Source organism: Euprymna scolopes, chromosome 2, assembly GCF_053919585.1.
Source record: "Euprymna scolopes isolate OS-2025 chromosome 2, ASM5391958v1, whole genome shotgun sequence".
NCBI lineage: Eukaryota > Metazoa > Mollusca > Cephalopoda > Sepiida > Sepiolidae > Euprymna > Euprymna scolopes.
In genome coordinates this window covers 38,678,829-38,698,197 of record NC_136483.1, presented here as the reverse complement: position 1 = coordinate 38,698,197, position 19,369 = coordinate 38,678,829, and the positions used below count along the sequence as shown (strand labels likewise).

Sequence of the window (19,369 nt, the reverse complement as noted above, 5' to 3'; positions counted from 1 at the left end):
CGTTAAGTGTTAAATAGTTACAGCGGGGAAGGGGGGGGCGGCTGCTGAGAGATATCGAAGGCTCTGATTGATGGAAAAAAATTTACATGTTAATAGAGAGGTAAATTATCAAATAGTCAACAAACAAAGTAAACAAATGCCAGTGAGGAGGGCACACTCTTTGCCACTAACATTCAAGAAAAGGATAAAACGTGCTAGGAATTCAGTACACCATGCCCCACCAGTGATGATTATAAGAATAAATTATTCTATATAATTATAAAACTCTGTGTACCTTTCTTGCACCCCGTCTTCGATGATCGGCCGATGATGACACCCGAGTCATATTTATATTTTTGCAAAATCAAGACAACCAAATATAAAATGAGAACATATGTTGTATTTCCTTAAAAATAAGAGAAATAGACACAAAAAAAACAGGTTTGTTTAATCCATCTTTCAGTGAACATATGAAGAATAATATCCCTGAAGAATTTTACAAAATAATTGGTAAGAACTTCCCTCCAGAAAATAGATTAAGTAATAATCTATATCTATAAATTCGTATTCCTGTCTGTTTGTTTGTTTACAATTTGATTAATTTATACAGAACGTGTCTTATTTTAATCTTTCATTTCTATATATAGTATGATACTTGCAAAAATATACAATTAAGAGAGATCACCTTAATTGCATATGACAAAGGAAAATCAATTTTACGAAATAGCGGTATCTTGGTTAATGTTTTTAGCGAGAGAATTATTTTAAGTATTCTATTTAAAATTGTTATTAATAAACTTTAAACAACAATTATATTGATAATATATTTAATTTAATTTATTTTGGAATTAATATTTCCAACAGTGACCCCTCCACCTTTTTTTTTTTTTTTTTTTTTTTTAAGAGTTATTTGCCCCTAGATGCTATGCATAAAAAAGTGTTCACCAAATATCATTTGGTAATTTCATTAAGTTTCTAGCTGGAAAAATAATTCCATGTAGATAGAAAAATGTTTGGCATCTATTGATTTTTTTTTTTTTTTTTTTTTTTTAAATATTCAAAAAAAAAGAAAGACAGTTACAACAAAACTGAAAAGATTTTTTTTGTTTTTATTTTATTCCTTAAACGGCAATACAGAAATCGGTAAATTTTTACCATTTAATCTAATTTAATACCTAAAAAGATGATCTACTGCCCCATCCTCTAAATTCCATAATTTACACATTTTTTTCTTTCTTTTTTCATGTTAATTTCATCAATTACAAACTTAATTTTCTAATTAAAAAGGTAACTTTATACGACATGACCCAGCGGCGTTTAAACCCCTAAAAAATGGAGATCTACTTTTTTTCAGCCTAATACATTTAAACATCCATTATAAATATTATGAGAGAAGAAATTTTGAAAAAAAAAAAAATACAATGTTACAGTGGGGGAATCACTTTTCTATATAAATTTAATGTAAAATGAGAGCCCACTTTTTGACCACCAAGCGTTCAACGAGACTTGTCACATTTTTTTAAGTTTGGCGATTGAGGGGGAGGGCAAAATCTGACAAATACAAATTTTTTTCTGGGAGGGGGAATTACATTGGAAACATAAAATAACAATAAATTTAATTATTTTTTATGAGACCATTCTCTACTTTTACCTAACAATTTAATAAACAAAATAACCCCAAATATGACAAATTCAATTTTTTTTTGGGGGGGGGGGGTACATTAGAAACATAAAACGACAAATAAAAAGCAAATCAAAAAGCCCTCTCCCCCCCCCATAAAAAAGGCAAATCGAAAATTTCCTTTATTTACAAAAAAAAAAGTGCCCTTACAAAATATAATGGTAAATGTGTAGTTTAGCAGCATAAATTATTTGACAGATGAAAAAAAATTATTAAAAAAATTCATTTTTATATAAAACATTAGACCCAAAGGCTGAAATAAAACAAAAAAAAAATTCATTTTTATCATTTTTTTTATTATTAGACTAAATGTGCACTCCTTACACATTTAAAATTTGGTCTTTTTTTAGGTTTAACAGATTGGCCAAATTTGGCCTTTTTTTTTTATGCTATTTCATTACAAAAAAAAATTATGGCGGCCAAAAACATAGTTCATGAAAGAGCTTAAAAAGGCCAATCTGCCAAAGCTTAGAAAGACCAAATTTTAAAAGCAATATAGCGGCCTCGAATAATAAATATAAATGATAAAAATGAATTTTTTTTCTGGTTTTATTTCAGCCTTTGGGTCTAACAATGTGTTTTATATAAAAATAAATGGTTTTTATATTTTTTTTTTTTGTTTGGCAAATAATTTACGCCACTAAACTACACATCTACCAAAATAAAAAAAAATAATAAACGCACGCATTAATGTTTATAAACATTATTTTTTTAGGTTCACAAAATCGTTAGTTTTCTTAGGCCAGTGATCCCTTCTGCCGAAATATCTGGAGAGGGTATCAAATAATTCTTTTTGGGAGCGGTTACATTTACATGTTTTTATCCGTTCTTTTATTTTTGAAATTGTGGGGGGTATCCATGTTACCCATGATGAAAATGATTAGTATAGCAGGCGTGTTTCAAACGGAACTTCATTTCAACCCAGGCAACGCCAGGTACCCATGCTAGTAATTAATCAGAACACAGTTAAGCTTTTATTCTCAATCACTGCCAATCTAAGTAAAACTATAATGAGCTCAAATAATGGTAAAATAAACAAAATAGTGAATAAGATTGAATCAGGTGAATTAAATATTGAGAAAAATGTAACTGTAGAATACCTAATGAATGTCCATTGGAGGGCAATTGCTTAATTTCTGAAATTGTATACAAATGTGAAATGAAGGTAGATAATAATAAAAATCTTTTTGTTTTTTAAGAACAGATACTGAAACCATGTTTCATCATTTAACATTGGACCAGAGAAGGAACCAAATGGAGTTGAGGATAATGATAGAAATAAGGATAGAACAAAAATAATTATAAAAACTAAGAGGAACACAACTACATTAGGTGATTGGATTAGAGAACTACCTAGGAATAAAATGGAATTTGAATTAAAATGGTCAAGTGTTGATAAAGCTAGAAAATATAAACAGACTAATTCAAAAAGATGTAATCGCTTTGAGTCGTTCCATACAGTGAATTCTAAAGAGAAAATTTTAGACAAGAAGTTAGATGTTTTACAAAACTGTCTTCATAGAAATAAATTCCTATTATGCCTAAAATCTGATTAAAATTGCATTTTATAATAATAAAAGCATAGAAAATTAAGGAATAAATTGAGAGTGAAATGTAAGTAGGGTAAGAGAATGTTAAATTTAATACAAAGATTTTAGAAAGCACAATAGATAAATTGATAGATCATTAAGTTAACATATAAAAACTAACTAATTATAACCTAAATAAGGGAAATAGAAATATATTTGTATTTAATAACCATTATTGGTAATAAACTAACACCTGAGTAATTTCAATAACACAAGAGGAAATAAAAAAAATCAAACGTTAACTGTGATTAAAATATAAAGTTGAAGCAAACTAAAGGAGAAATTGAACCTAAATTGATATAAAGAGGATATCAGGTTAGAACTATACGTTTAAAATTAAACAAAGGCGATTAATAAATACTAAAGTCAAAATATTGTAAGTAAGAATACATGTAATTTTGAGAAATGATAAATAGAAAAACATTCGGTAAAGAGTTATCTCCCTTACAACATAACGGGATTAGGAATGGTTATTAAATAGTAAGGATTAAAAATAAAAATATAATAGTTAATTTACGCCGCTAAACTACACATTTACCAAAATAAAAAAATAGACGCACGCATTAATGTTTATGGACATTATTTTTTTTAGGTTCACAAAGTCGTTAGTTTTCTTAGGATAGTGATCCCTTCTGCCGAAATATCTGGAGAGAGTATCACATACTTCTTTTACACGTTTTTGTCTGTTCTTTTATTTTTGAAATTGTTGTGGGGGTATCCCCGTTACTCATAATGAAAATGATTAGTATAGCAGGCGTGTTTCAAACAGAACTTTGTGTCAACCCAGGCAACGCCTGGTATCCATGCTAGTAATTAATAAGAACACAGTTAAGCTTTTATTCTCAATTGCTGCCAATATATTTTAATTAATATTATTTAAATAAACCTTTAATTATAATTCCTTAAGAAATAACACGAAGAAGAAAACATCAACTAGTAGATTATAATACGTAAATAATATTTATACAAAACTATGGCAGATTGAGAAAAGAATAGTTAGACATCTAAATAGAAACTAGAATTTGAATGTGTTGATTAGTATTTGTGAAATGAATTGAAATAAATAAATTATAATTTTTTTTTTTTTGTTCTCTTGAAATATTAAAAGATTAATTGAATATAAAAATAGGGAATTGTTGAAGTTTCATATAAAAATAGAAATACAAAAGTAGGTTAAATAATGAATTCGCTGGCAATCAAAGCATAAATAAAATATAAAAATCGGGGTAGAGGTAAATCTCGCAGCTTAATCACTTAAAATATGGATTATGAATGTATTTATATATGTATAACAAATGTATTTGGCTGTCTGAAGAATAGCTACTTTGGAATAAAATAGTTACGAAACAATTGTAGCACATGAGGAAATACAACATATGATGTTCTCATTTTATATTTGGTTGTCTTGAGTTTGCAAAAGTATTATATGCATGCTCGATTATGGAAACTGATAATCATGAAGCTTAATTAAGTCAATTTACTTTGACTTTAATTTTATTGGTATATGAACATTACCGGAATTTCAATATATGAAAAGTTTTGGTTTTAAAAAAAAAAAAAAAAAGTTTTATATAAGGTTGTGGGGGACCCGGTGTGCAGTTTATATACCGATTGTATAGCTGGATCCCCTCTTTGTAGACTGTGTATATGAACCGGTTACAAGAATAGACTGCATGTTCGATAAGCTGGATAGTTGGAGATCATTGTTACTAGAACAGCATAATACAGAAAACAATCAACAATAATGGCACGTGTTATGAGTACATTCAAGACATTTAAATGAAGCATACTGAAACAGGATCATATATTTACATATGTACAAGAAATATTTATTTACACAGAAAGGTTATGAATGTCACAGTGTTTGTGTGTTTATAAACTAGCATGCGTGTAGATAAACGTTTGTTGCATGCATGAATGTACGCGAGAGTTCGTCGAAGCATACGTGGGAAGTTCATTGTGTATGTAAGAGTTTGTTTATACAATTTTCATACCTATCTTGAGAAAAGATAAACGCCCTGTCGAGGCGTGGACGTAATTTGCATGCCACTCACATTTGAGGTTTGAATTGGAGGCAAACACGTGTTGTCAGCTCCATGTCTCAAGTGTGAAGAGAAAGAGAGAAAACGGAAGAGCAAATGGTGAGCGCCACCTGCTGGGCAAAGTGGAGGTTACCACATGGGCTCGACAACTGATGCGTTGGTTAAAAGGTGTAGGCATGGATGTGTGCGCGGTTTGCTTAAATGCATGTTACATTAAAGGTATATTTATTTACATATTTTTTTTTAGTTTTAATTTCCCTACTATATATTAGGTCGAATATAATAATTGATAGAGAAATGTCTCTATAATAATAAATATGTAATCTGCATGAATTAAGATAAGCATATACCAGGTGTTGTATGTGGGAGGATGGCAAAATCTGAATGAAAAAGGAAAGATATAATCTTGAAGACTCTTTTAACAAGTACTTCAATATAACTTGCTAATTCACACATTAACACAATGAAGCAACTTCTTTTTAAATAGAAGTTATGTTCTTAATTATGTGGCGAAGCTCTCTGGAGAGAGTATTTTTTTTAATCTGCATTAGCTGGTATTCAACTCAAATCTGCTTCGATCTACACAAAGGAAAAAACATGATGGTGACTCTGAACCAGTCACGATGTATAAGGTATAGAACAGTGGTTCTCAACTCATTTCAGGACCATGGATCACCAGTTTAATCAAAAATTAAGTATGGACCATACACAAGAAGCATTTTGATTTGAAATATTTTTTCAAAACAATTCTGAAAATCTCCCATTATAGGGCTCTGCAAAGGGTGGGGAACAAGGATGATGAATTAACATAAAAACTCATATAGCATAAAAAAAAACAACAAAAGACCACATCCTGAAGTGATGAAGAAGAAAACACGAACTCTGATACCGACTTTCCAAGATTCTACATCATAGAATCAGTGGTCAATGGGAGAAAAACTAATGTCCAAATTGTTCTCCTTCCTGATAGAAAAGGTACTATCCAACTCCATTAAACCAAAAAAATGTTAAAAAAAACTAAAGATGGCAATCTATTGATCAAAATAAACCAAAGTAACAAATTTAAAAAAAATGTCACATTTCCATGATGTCAAGGTCAAAGTAACCACTCCCCTCATGAGAGATTAAATCCATCTAAAGGCATAATTAGAAGCAGAGAACTATCTCTTGCCACACCAGAAGAAATGCTAAATGAATTAAATAACAAATGAATCATAGAATCGCAAAGAATCTCTATAAAAAGAAAATAATAATACCTTACATTCAATACACCAAAAATCCCAACAGGCTGCAATATTGAACCGGTAGAGATATATATCCCTACGCCATTGAGATGTTTTAAATGTCCAAGATTTGGACACCATAAAGACACATATGGGAGATCTAGTTCAAAAGACCAAAACTATAATGCAGAAACTTGTTATGAAGAAACTAAATGCTCCAACTGTTCAGGAAACCATCCAGCCTTTTCTAAACCTTGTGAAAAATGGGGAAAAAAAATATTAACAATAAAATATAAAAGAAATACCTCCTTTTCAGAAGCGAAAAAATAGTTAAAACCTACATAAAAAATCAATCATATACAAAAACAGTTTAAAAGACCAAACCAAATAACCTTCAACAACCTGACAAATATAAAGAACTTATAAGCTAATTCAACTAGAACCTAATGAACTTTTGAACTTTAAAAAATCTATAAACCCACAAGTATGAAAAAAACTAAAAAGAACGAAATCCATAAAATATCAACGTCATCACAAACCCAGTCCTTCTCTCTAAAAAACAACGGCACTTGTCGAGTTTATTCAAGATGTAAAAAAATGAAAATATTGAATAATGGTTATATTGTACATAACTGTTTTGGACTGAAGATCTCAAAAAAAAAAGAAAATTCACTTAATTTGATTGAGTATTTTTTTTTTTTTTTTTTTTTAAGTGGAAAAACACGTTTTTATCACAGCGCGTTAAAGGTAGACATCTTTGAATTTTTTGAACACGCCACAGGGAGATAACTCAGTTTAAAATGCCAGCACTCACTCCCCATCTTTAATACTAGCTTTTCTTCCTATAAATCAACTTTTTGCTTGGTATCATAATAAATTGTTTTTTCGCTGTAAAAAAAAAAAAAAAAAAAAACTACTTGATAAAATTAAGTGAAATTTTTTTTTTTCAGAGGACTTCATTCCATAACAGATACGTACAATTTAAATTTTTTTTTTCAATATTTCCATTTTTAATCTCTTGATTAAACTGTACAAGTACCAAAACAACTGCTCCAAAGAACATACTTCTAAAAAATCTAAAACCTATGCTACAAAATTTAATAATCAAGAAGCTAGTCTCTTGCCCAAGGAAACAGAAAATATAAAACTAAGTACATATGAATGAGATACTAACAAACAAAAATTCACAAATAAACCCTCAAATCCCACTAATAGTTACCAAGTGTTAGAAATGGAAAACACACAAAAACAATCCTATCACAATGAAGTAAACGCCCCAAATTACAACTCTAAATCAAAACCTACTATTAAATACAAAAATAAAAAAGCAACCAAAATACCCTCTGAGCAAACTAAAGCAATAAGTGAAAATATTCTCCAAAAATAAACCCATTCAAAAATGAACCACAATTTTCTTCAGCCTCTGAAAGCAGAAATAGATCTAACTCCAAAAACAAGACTAATCAAATAGAAAAAATGGAAACTGAAGAACCAAGCAATTCAGGCAAATATAAAGAAAATAAATCCAACGAACTCAAATCACAATAAATTTGACAAATGAAAGAACACGCCAATGAAATATTAGATATAAATCTTCTACAAAAACCAGACATAGAAAAAGCAAAATAAAGAACCTGTTCATGCAAAACCTTAAGATCCAACTAACCCAACTAGTTACAGATCTGTAACCCTAACCAGTTTTCCCAAATCATGGAAAGAATGATAAACAATCGAATAATATGGTACCTAGAAAAAAAATCAACCTATCGAAATACCATAGCGGATACAAACAGAAACAAAGTACTAATGATCAAATAGCATGACTTGAATCATTCCTTCGAGACAGTTTTGTATGACAATTTTTCAATTGCCTATTCTGCACCAAACAAGCTAACAATAGAAAGAAAGATATAACATTGTCTAAACAAAATAGAGGATTGGACAGACAAAAATATACAAAAATTTCTCGTGTCACATTAGACAACAAACTTTAACACACATATCAATAACTTGAAGCAAAAATGCCAAAATACAATAAAAAAAACAAAAAACCTTGGAAATAATATTAAAAACAGACTGGTGAGCAGACTAGGACACAATGTTAAAAATATATCCTGCACATATTAGATCCAAATTAGACTATGGGTGCATCACATATAGCTCTGTCTAAATCCTATCTCAAAAAATTAACAACTATACAAAAACAAGGATTTAGACTTAGTTTGGGAGCATACTGAACATCACCCATGGAAAAGCCTATACATAGAAGCTAACGAACCTCCTCTACATTTAAGATGACAGAAATTAGCAATATAATACACAATAATACTACAAAGTAACCCAAACAATCCAACACATGAGAAAACCTCTAACCTGCAATATACAAACTTTTACACCAGTAAACCAAAAAATATACCCTCTTTTGAGTATCGTATCAAAGAAATAACTCCAATTAATGAAAACCCTGATAGCATAGTCACACACAAAGTAAGTAACAGACCACCATGGACATTGAAAAACCTAAAATGCTAACTCGTATATAAATATAAGAAAAATAATACTAACAACCTAATAAATAGAAGTCACTTTGGTGAACTTAGGGAAAGTATCTACAATACAAAGAAATATACACGGATGGAGCTAAAACAACAAATGGAACAGGTGCAGTGTGTACAAATGGACAAAACCATCTCCAAATAAGATTCCCTCATTGATGCATCAAAATACACAGCGCAATTATAGGTCATCAAAATGGTGCTTGAACTAATAAAAAAAACAATAGGAAAAAGTTTATTATATACACTGATTCTTTGTTATGCATCTTAGCTCTAAGAGGAGAAGAACTCGAACATCCCTGCATAAGACATAATAATTCAATACAATAAAATGAAAAAAAAAAAAATTGTCATAGCCTGGATACCAAGTCATGTTGGTAAATCAGGCAATGAAAAAGTTGATAAACTAGCCAAAGAAGTTATGTACAGGAATATAACAAACATTAAAATTCCATACAGATTTCAGTAGAAAAATAAAGGAATACAACAGAAGTAGTAAGCAGAATGGGATACATGCACCTAAGATAAATTACATGAACACCAACTTACAATTAAGAAGAAAACAAAACAGTAATAAAAGGATGAAAAGAAAATATTGTTTTGAACAGAATTAGAATTGGACGCACTAAACTAATGCACTCACACTTGATAGAAGCTACAGAAAAGCCGAAATGCACATTCTGTGACGAGCAAATGATAAAGCATATACTAACGAAATGCCGGAAACAAATCAGAAACAAATATTACGCAGCAAATGGAATCAAGGAATTATTTCATAACGTGGCACCACACCAGATTATCGAATATTAAAAAAAATACAACACTTTAAATTACTTTATACAATACTGCTAAAACCTTGAAAGCAACCAAAACTTTAAAGACATAACTTTTGATAATAATCAAAAATTTGTGCAACCCAAAAGTTAAAAAAAAACAAAACAAAAGAACTCTCAATTCAATAAAAGATTCGGCATTAAATGATGCACAGTGGTTGATATGCTATAAAACACCAATAAACCAACCAATGCTTAGAAGCATAATCTTGAGCTTAGCATTGCAGGTGAACCATCAGTGGTAACACTCACTAAATTTCCCTAATTCAGACCATTTGTTAAAAAAAACTGAAAATTTCTAAGACCTCCTGAGCCAGTGAAATGGTGCCAAGAGTCTTATAAAATAGAAATTCTGCTTTGAAGTCTACCTCGACTATATATCCTGCAAACACCATTAGTTAAGAGAAAAATGAGACGTCAGTTGATTCATCTAACTGTATTACAAATTTTTTTCCTTCAACAATTTATTCATTGATGTTTTGTGAGATTTCATTTATCCGTCTCGATACAGTGTCATTAGATACAGATATAACATTTAGCTTCCATGCTGCATCCTCACCAACAAGCCTCACAATTTCTTTTGCACAGGGTAGCACAAGCTGCTCAACAGTTGTATGAAGCTTTTTGGTCTGTGCGACTTTGTAAGCAATCACTGCATTGGTGGTCTTTTCATGGAATTTATCTGATGCATCAAAATGCTTGGGAGATGATAATTTCTGTTTGAAATAATTTTTATTCTTTTGCTGCAAACTGGGATGATACTTTTCAAGATAGAGCTTGAGTTTAGCTGGATTTGTTGACTCATTCCCCAAAACTTTGTAACAAATAATACACCGTGGAAACGTCATACCGTCTTTTTCTTGACAAATGAAGCCAGATTCAATATTCAGGAGAACCCTGGGATACAGCATTAATCCATTCTGAGGTTAGGATCGTAAGGTGCAATCGTCGTATGGCAAGGCCTAAGCAAAATTTTATACAGTACATATTAAAAATTAGTAACAAATACAGTACAGTATATAACACAGTTGTATATAATCAAATAACATTATAAATAACGCCATAAGGTGGGGCAAATACCGTAACTAGGGACCAGAAAAACATTGTATCCCACATCGTAACCTGAAAAAAAACTAGCGTAGGCCACCGTATCCTGGGGTTCTACTCTAATGCTCTGAATATGTGTACTTAACAATCCTTCCCGCCATTGTTATTTCTTTAGATCTGTGGACAAAAATATATCAATATATATTAAATTTTTAAGAATATCACGTTTGTTTTCCCTATTAACAAAAGTTGATTTAACTGTTTTTTCGGCAGTTTACTGCAAACTGCCAGAAGATGCCAATGCGACCTTTGGTCAGGTTCTGGATCAGTATCGAATAAAGTTTCTAATTCCATCATGAGATGGAATATGTAATATAAGCATTTATTTACATATTTATTGAGTACAATTTATATTTTTTTAATGTGTTTGTTCCTGTTAAATTTGTTGGTGGGGATTGCAAATAGTGTAATGTCTACTGATATGGATTTGGTTAGCCAAGTTTTTTTTTATTATTTGTTGAAAAAGGTATGGACTTTTATCTGCTTCCTCTAACCTATTTAGCAAATAATGAATCGTTTACAATAAAAGTTTTGTTTCACCTTGAAATAATAAAACGGATTACTGTGCTTTAAAGCAGACAATCTAATCTAATTCTGTAAACTCCCTAGCTGAGTGAAATGGAATATGGGTTATCTCCCTTGGATTTATTATGCTTAGAGAATACATTCATGTTTGGAAGTTAAAACTCTTTCCACCCATTTAGGACAAGATTTCTTTTTTTATTTTTTATTTTTTTTTTGTTTCTGGCTGGTCATTTCAAAACCTGTTGGTGTTATTGCAACAGGGGTGGATGGAATAAGATCAGAAAACTTTTATCATTGCTCAGCAGCAGAGCGTTATCATCGTCAGCCAAAGGAAGAGTCTATCAGGGGGTATGTACACAGGATGATGTATGGCAGTGAAACCTGACCAATGAGAGTTAGACGTACATTACATGAAGAGAAATGATATGAAAATGATACAATGGATGTGTAAGGTGAGTATTAGAGAGAGACTTAGATCTGATGGCCTCAGATGAAAATGAAATATGGACATTATATGCAGAAGAGAAGAGTTTGTTGGTGTGATCACATTGAAAGAATGGATGAGGTCAAAATAGCAGATTTTGTTATGGTCATGTTGAAAGAGTGAATGAGAGCTTTTGAGTTAGTAGATGTAGAACAGTTGAGGTAGGATGGTCAGTTGTCAGGGAAAACCAAAGAAAATATTGTATGAAGAGTGGATTTTAAAGAAAGAGGAATAAATAGATGACCGGAAATTGGTTACTTTTTGAAGTCAGTTTCTTAGTTGTTGAACACATGCCAGCATGTATAATGGATGTTAAACCAAATGATGATGATCAACTAAATTGAAACATGCGAACGATTTACAGGACTAAAATCAGTCCTACATTGATTATTAGAAGAGATTGCATGATAAAATTTGAATAACCACAGAGGCCATAACTGACGCCATCTTCTATTAGACCAACACTGAATTCAACAATTATTTCACATTATCTGAATCTGTAAGTTAGGAATTTTGTTAAACTGTTGTTATGATGTAAAAACACGTTTTCTCTTGTGAGAAAATCTTTTATTCTAGAAATTATACTTTAATAAAATATTGCTTCTCATCATTTTTTAAATTTATATATATATATATATATATATATATATATATATATATATATATATATATATATATATATGTGGGTGTGGCCTTGTGTGTGCTGAACGGGTTCTATCAAATTATTCTGTCAATTATTTGTCTACAGACATGAAACTTGATATATGGGGTGTTTTGACATGTGGAACAAATTTAATTTGGTTTTTAACTTGAAAAAATATCTCCAAGGGGTCAAAATTCAAAAATTGGAACTTGACAGGCATAAGTCGACTTATTTTTCAAGTTTTGATATCCATGTGTCCTTAGGTTATATGATAGCAACTATCACTAGAGAGTTAAATGTTTTGGTTTCCATTCTAGCTGATGGCCCCCGTCATAAACTTAAAACATATTACAATGTCCTTTGCTACTTTTGTAATTCCTTCTTTACAAACTATCACCATTTGTTCTCACTCAATAACTTTTTTCTTTGTAATTTTCAAAGTCAAATTCTGCCCACCCCCATTGTTTTTCAAAATACAAATATTTTATTGTCTATTTTATTAGGCATCGAAATGGTGAAAATGGCACTATAGATTCGACAGAACTCTAATATGGCATGCCAACTCATCAGCTTGTCCTGATAACCACTTTACCACCATCATGTTCCAAAATAAACACTTGTAGCGGATTAATGCATCAGAACAAACATAGTATAACGAAAATTAAATTGTTTTGATACAAAATCAAAGGAAAGAGAATAAGATTTCTTGGTACTTGTTTCACAAAAAAAAGATTGTAAAAAATTTTTTTTTTCACTTAAAAAAAAATTTGTTACTAGGATAAAACAGAAATTGTTACTATAGGTTTTTTTTTTATTTTCATTATAGCAGTGATGGGCAAAGTTAATGAGGTATCAGTTTACTATAGATAATCACTAGTTGTATATAAAAGGCAGTGTGTGTGTGTGTGTGTGTGTGCGTTCCTTAACTCTGAAACGACTGTGCTGACTTTTTTGAAATTGAAATTTCATACAAATGTACTTTGTGTCTGGAAGTGTTCTTAGATATACTTTGTATCAGAATGCATCTGATAAGTATAAATCTTCAAAAAGAAAAATCCAATTAAAAAAAGGAACAGTCCAATTTTGACCAAAGTTAATTCCCTTACTCAGCCCAGCATCACAAGTGCATTTGAGAAATTTTATCACCATACAAGCAGAAGGGCCTGGCATATAAAATCGACAGTAGGTTCTTTGATATGACAGGGGCACATTTGAAATGAATGTTTATGTTTAGAGCACAATTGGACCATGTTACTTGGCTTTTGCATTTTAAACTTTAATTCAAGCCATTATATAAAAATAATTTTATAAAATCAGGAGCCTCTGTACAGTGCAATGTAGACTTACAATTTATTGAGACAGTCACCATGGAGAGGCATGTGAAGCTTCCTTTCAGTGCATTATAGTAAGTCCCCAATTAGAGCAGGCAATCAATCGATTTGATTGAAAAATAGGTGATTTCACCAATTTCGATGACAATAAAAGTATTAGAAGTATGGAACATTCACTGATCCTCATTCAATCCTGAATAATGTTGAGACCATAATACTATAGATCTGGAAAACGTCCAACTAATAAGTGTGTCAATGTTTTTAAGTTGTCACTGTTATGGTTACAAAGTAGCTCCAAGGAAATATTTTAATCCATTTTCTTTGTTTTCTGATTGGTCCAAAACTAAATTAAACATATATATTTGGAACATTTGGGGGGGGGTCACTCCAGACAAGGCATGAAGCTACTTGATGTAAGTAGCTGAAAAAAAAATCGCTTGCTAGTTTTAAAAAAACTAACCAACAATAAGTGTTAGATGGATTTTGACTAACAAAGTAGCAATTCTTCACCCCTTTATCAGAAACATTGTTTATGGAACGTGAGGACTAAAGAATAAAATAAGGGAAGCAAGAATTATGAGGTTGTCAAAAGTATTTTTGCAAAAAGAAGTGACTAAAGAAATCTGATAATTTTTCTGTTGGTAAAAGAGGGTTCTTAACTAAACAGAAATGCAGGTCTTCTTCCCCTACAGGAACCGTCATAAATCCTATTGTTATAGTATAGCTTTATTTCTAGGTGCTTTTTTAAAAAATTTTATTTTATTTTTATTTCATTTTTTTTGCAAAAACTCAAAAACACAATTGATTTCATAAGAGATTAATGTAGTTTGCTTGAAGCATTATCTAGTGTGTATATAAATGAAATTTACAGAAAACAATACAATGCAGTAGTGTAACAGATAAACATAAGCTAAAGCAAATAAGACATAATGGTGAAATAACCTATGCAGATTCACCTTTTATTAATACTATATATGTATAATATATATACTGTGCATCATATAAAAATTTATTTTATACTTGCATTGAGTTCTTGTGTCAATATGGTTACATGGACATTTCATATTGTATATTTCAGGAAAATTCCTCCCCTCAAAGGTGTGACTTCAGTTCATATGTGCATACAGGTTTATTGTAAACACAATCAGTTTTGTAGAAATTAAAAAGGGCCTGAAATTTTATTTTGTTTAGTTGAAAACATGTGGGCTGATATTGCTAGTTATGACCTTTTGTTTAAGGCAGTGTTTGCAAAGATTAATCTGGCAGCCAACCCTTGCACATTTTTCAAAGAGTCTAAACAGTTTTTTGGTTGTGTCAAACCGTCTCAGACTAGGTGATTGCATTTGTTTTGTTTAGTTCATGACTTTAAATGTTTTTCAAAAATGTTTTATTTTATTTTATTTTATAGTACTTGAAAAAGTAGAGCGCGAAAGGCTGAAACAAAAAGAGAAGAAGGTGACCATCACACCTACATTGGAAGACTGGCTACAAAAGAGAGGCAAGAAACCTGTGAAGAAAACCAACCCCAAAGTGGTCTTTCCTCAGTGGTCATTACCAATGAATCTTCGACATGTGCCAAATTTACCACCATCTCTTTTGCCACCATCAATGCAAAACTTCAACTTAGAACGAGTTGAGTGGGAATAACCATTGAAATATACTTGTAAATGTTGTCAATAAAAATTTCACATTCTTTCTTTTAAAAAAATTTCATATTTTATCAAAAAAACTGTTTGTCACGTCTTAAATCATCCATCAGTTAATGATGAAAAATTTTAAGTTCATCTGCCACTATGCTCATTGCAGCCAGAAGCTACAAGTAGTCAGTTTCTTTATTCAGAGGAGTCTAAATTGAAATATGAGATTTTCCAGATCCTTGCTTGATCTACAGACCAAAGGAGCACTCTTCCACCAGATTTGCTGTGGTAGGCATGTGTTGGGAAAATCTGACGGCAAAGAAAAAAGCTTTTATTTGTTTAAGAGCAAATCTTTAGACATCTTTGACTTGCTTTGGTCCCACAACATTGATACAAAACAGCTATTTTAAAAAAAGTTTTTTATCCTTCCATGATGTTCTTTAAAATAAAAACTATAATTTGATTCTATTTCCTTAAAAAATTCTGTTCAACAAGAAATATTTTTCGGATGGATAGCATATTTATCATCAGCAGAAACTTAAATTTAAAATGGTTTCCATGATTCTGATAATAAACTTTTTTTTTACTGATAAATAAGTCAAATATTAATGCATTTTTCTGCACAGAAGGAAATAATAATGGTTTCTTTTAAATTTAGATATAAAATGAAGATTGACAATTATTTATACAAAACTCCTATTTACTTAGCTCTCCAAAAAGGGACACTTTGGCTGGGAATAAAAATAAAAGTGCTCTCTTTTAAGAAGGATTTCTTCTCCATTGACTGAGGGCAGAAAAGGTGAAGTGTAGCATCAGAACAGATGCTACACTGTTATCTTGGCAGCTCAAATAATCATTTGACTCCAAAGGATATAACTCTTAATTTTTTTTCTAAAAGTTGCCGTTTGTATTACTTGAATTATTTACTTTTTTCATAGATCATTTGGTGCATATTTAGAACTAGCCTGGGTGACCGGCATTACCCGGGTGTTTAGAAGTGTGTGTTGAGCAAAAAACAAAAAATTTTAGTAGGCAGGCAGGCTCGAATCTGTACTGCAAAGGAAGAAAAGAACATGAAAAAAAAAAAAAAGACATTTTTGCTGTTGCACCCATCACCAAACCAAAAGTGGCAAAGGTTTAAATTAAAGCTACTCAATCAAAAAGAGGGGATGACTTTTGAAAATATCAGGGGGAAAAAGTGGCCTCTTCCTGTTGAAGGTGAAGGAATTAATGTTTTTAGCCAATTTTTCGATCTTTGTCATCCGAAGGGTCGAGCTTCAAAACAATACCGATCTTGTGAAAATCTGTCGCCTTTGTTGAAAGTTTTAGGCAAACATACATGCATTTAAACAGATAGGTGAGATTTATATGATAGATTAGCCTTGGTTCCCGGCGTTGCCTGGGTGTTTGGAGGTGTGTGTTGAGTTTAAAAAAAAAAAAAAAAAAGTAGTGGGCAGGCAGACTCAAACCCGTACCACGAAGGAGGAAAAGAATGTAAAAAAAAAAAAAGTGATGTTGCAATATTTTTGAGCTATAATCCTGCACAGTCGGGAGATTCTATTTATAAACAATGCTGCTAGGAAATTACGAATCAAATAAATTCACATTCTGCTACCAACTAATCAGAAACAGAATTGCTCCAAAAATATTAAACCTTTTCTGTAGCAACTTTGCATATGTTTTTGTGTCAACATGGGAAGAATCTTTTGCTCTGTGGCTTCCAACTCAAGAACTGTCTACTGATAACCAGTCACCTCCAGGACTTGTATAGAACATCTAGCCATCAGAAACTGTTCTGAAACTAAACTTGGCTTTCAACTCAAGAAGTGACGTTTTTGCTATTGCACACATCGCCAAACCGAAAATCACGAATGTTTAAATTAAAACTACTCAATCGAAAAGAGGGGATGACTTTCGAAAATATTGGCGAAAAAAGCGACCCCCTCCCTGTAGAAAAGTGCCCAGTTGAGGGTAAAGGAATTAATGTTTGTAACCAATTTTTCGATATTTGTCGTCCGAAGGGTTGAGCTTCAAAACTATGCCAATCTCGTGAAAATCCATCGCCTCTGTCAAAAGTTTTAGATAAACCTAGATACATACATTACAATAGAAAAATGCAAGCATGAAAAGTAATATGATTAGGCCTAAATATGGAAAAGTAAAGGACTAGTTGTTAAAACTGGAAAAGAAAAGGACGATATTCTAGTAAAAAATATAATAAATTCATAACTTAAAATATTGCAGCATTAAGAATTTTTTTTTAATTCATCTTATAACATTATATAATCAATTTTAATGCTGCAATATGTTATGTGATGAATTTATTATATTTTTTACTAGAATATTTTGTCCTTTTCTTTTCCATGTTTAAGCTTAACCATATTACTTTTCATGCTCGCATTTTTCTATTGTAATCCATGATTTTACCAGGTTTCCAATAAATTCGCTTGTTCTTTGTTTAATTTTAGTCATATTTTTTTTTTTCCCCCCCATAAACATAACATACACATATGTAATAATGTACGGCACTCATCTACTTTCAATAAAATCCCCCAATTATCTCTTTCATTCTGTCTTTCACTTATTACTTCTCTTTTCGCGAGAGCAGTGAATTAGTAGAAGTAATGTGATTGCTATGGAAACCAGTCATGAAAAACGTCGCTCACCTTATGTTCTTTTTTTTTTTTTTTTTTACGATTTTGAACACCAGTAAATTCATCATAACTTTTGTTTTACTGAATGAAAATTGAAAAAAAAATTTTTTTTTCACAATATAGCTGAAAAGGTGATCTATAAAGTGTAATAATCGTTGGAAATTTGGTCAAAAAATGAGTGAGCAGTGAAGCTTTAAAGCAGTTCTAAATGACTAAAGCTGCCACTTAACCATATATTCAAACACGATAGTGTTTGAATGATACATTTAAACAGACCGGTGAGATTTATATTATAGATTACACTTCTTCTTCAAAAAAAATCTTTATGGAGTACATACTCATCATGGAACGAAGATGTTATATTCCAAAATTCATATGAATTGTTTTTGTTTTTATTTAAGAAAATCAAATTTTACCATTATTAGTAATTAAGTATTGTTGGCAGCCATTGATTTACTTATGGAGAAATAGATAACTCGATTTGACTAACAAAATTTATCTACCCTTGTGAGCTTTCCGCTGTTGAATTTTAATGTTATAAAAAAAAAAAAAAAAAAAATACCACCTACCTCAAATAAAAAAAAACAAAAAAACTACTTTATCAATTTACATAATTTTTGGAATATGACATCTTCGTTCTGTGACGGGTACATACATTATAAAAAATTTTATGTATCGTCTTTTAAAATAAGTGTAATTAAAAAAAGAAATTTAATGAATATTGGATTTTCTGTGACATATATGTAAATTTGCTTTTTTTTTTTTCTCTTGCTGATATTGGATATTCATTGAAATCATCAATACAAAGTAAAACTAGAACAATTTTTTTAGAACTAATAGGTTGATATATTTATTTTTTTATCCTAGGCTAAAGCTTTGCTTTGTTATTGAAGGTAATCATTTGAAAAGGGACATAACTCTTATTCTTTTCCTAAGTTACTATTTCTTCATTTTGCTTTATCATTCATTATGATAAGTATCAGGATTCTTGCCTGTACATAATTTTTTATTATAAATATTAATCTCTGCTCACACACATAAGTGTTGGATATAGAAATGGAGAGTGCCTTGTTGCATCCTCACAAA

The 19,369-nt window shown here is 30.8% G+C and overlaps 1 protein-coding gene across 1 annotated transcript in view; it reads left to right on the top strand.

Moving 5' to 3' along the window:
• The window catches only part of LOC145291236 (zinc finger matrin-type protein 5-like), a 29,207-nt gene extending 13,507 nt beyond the window's left edge, over positions 1–15,700 (top strand). Inside the window, exon 4 of the mRNA XM_080136839.1 lies at positions 15,401–15,700. Within this exon, the coding sequence (XP_079992965.1) occupies positions 15,401–15,639 (239 nt within the window). The 3' untranslated portion in view covers positions 15,640–15,700. The remainder of the gene's footprint in view (positions 1–15,400) is intronic.
• Positions 15,701–19,369: the final 3,669 nt, after the last annotated feature.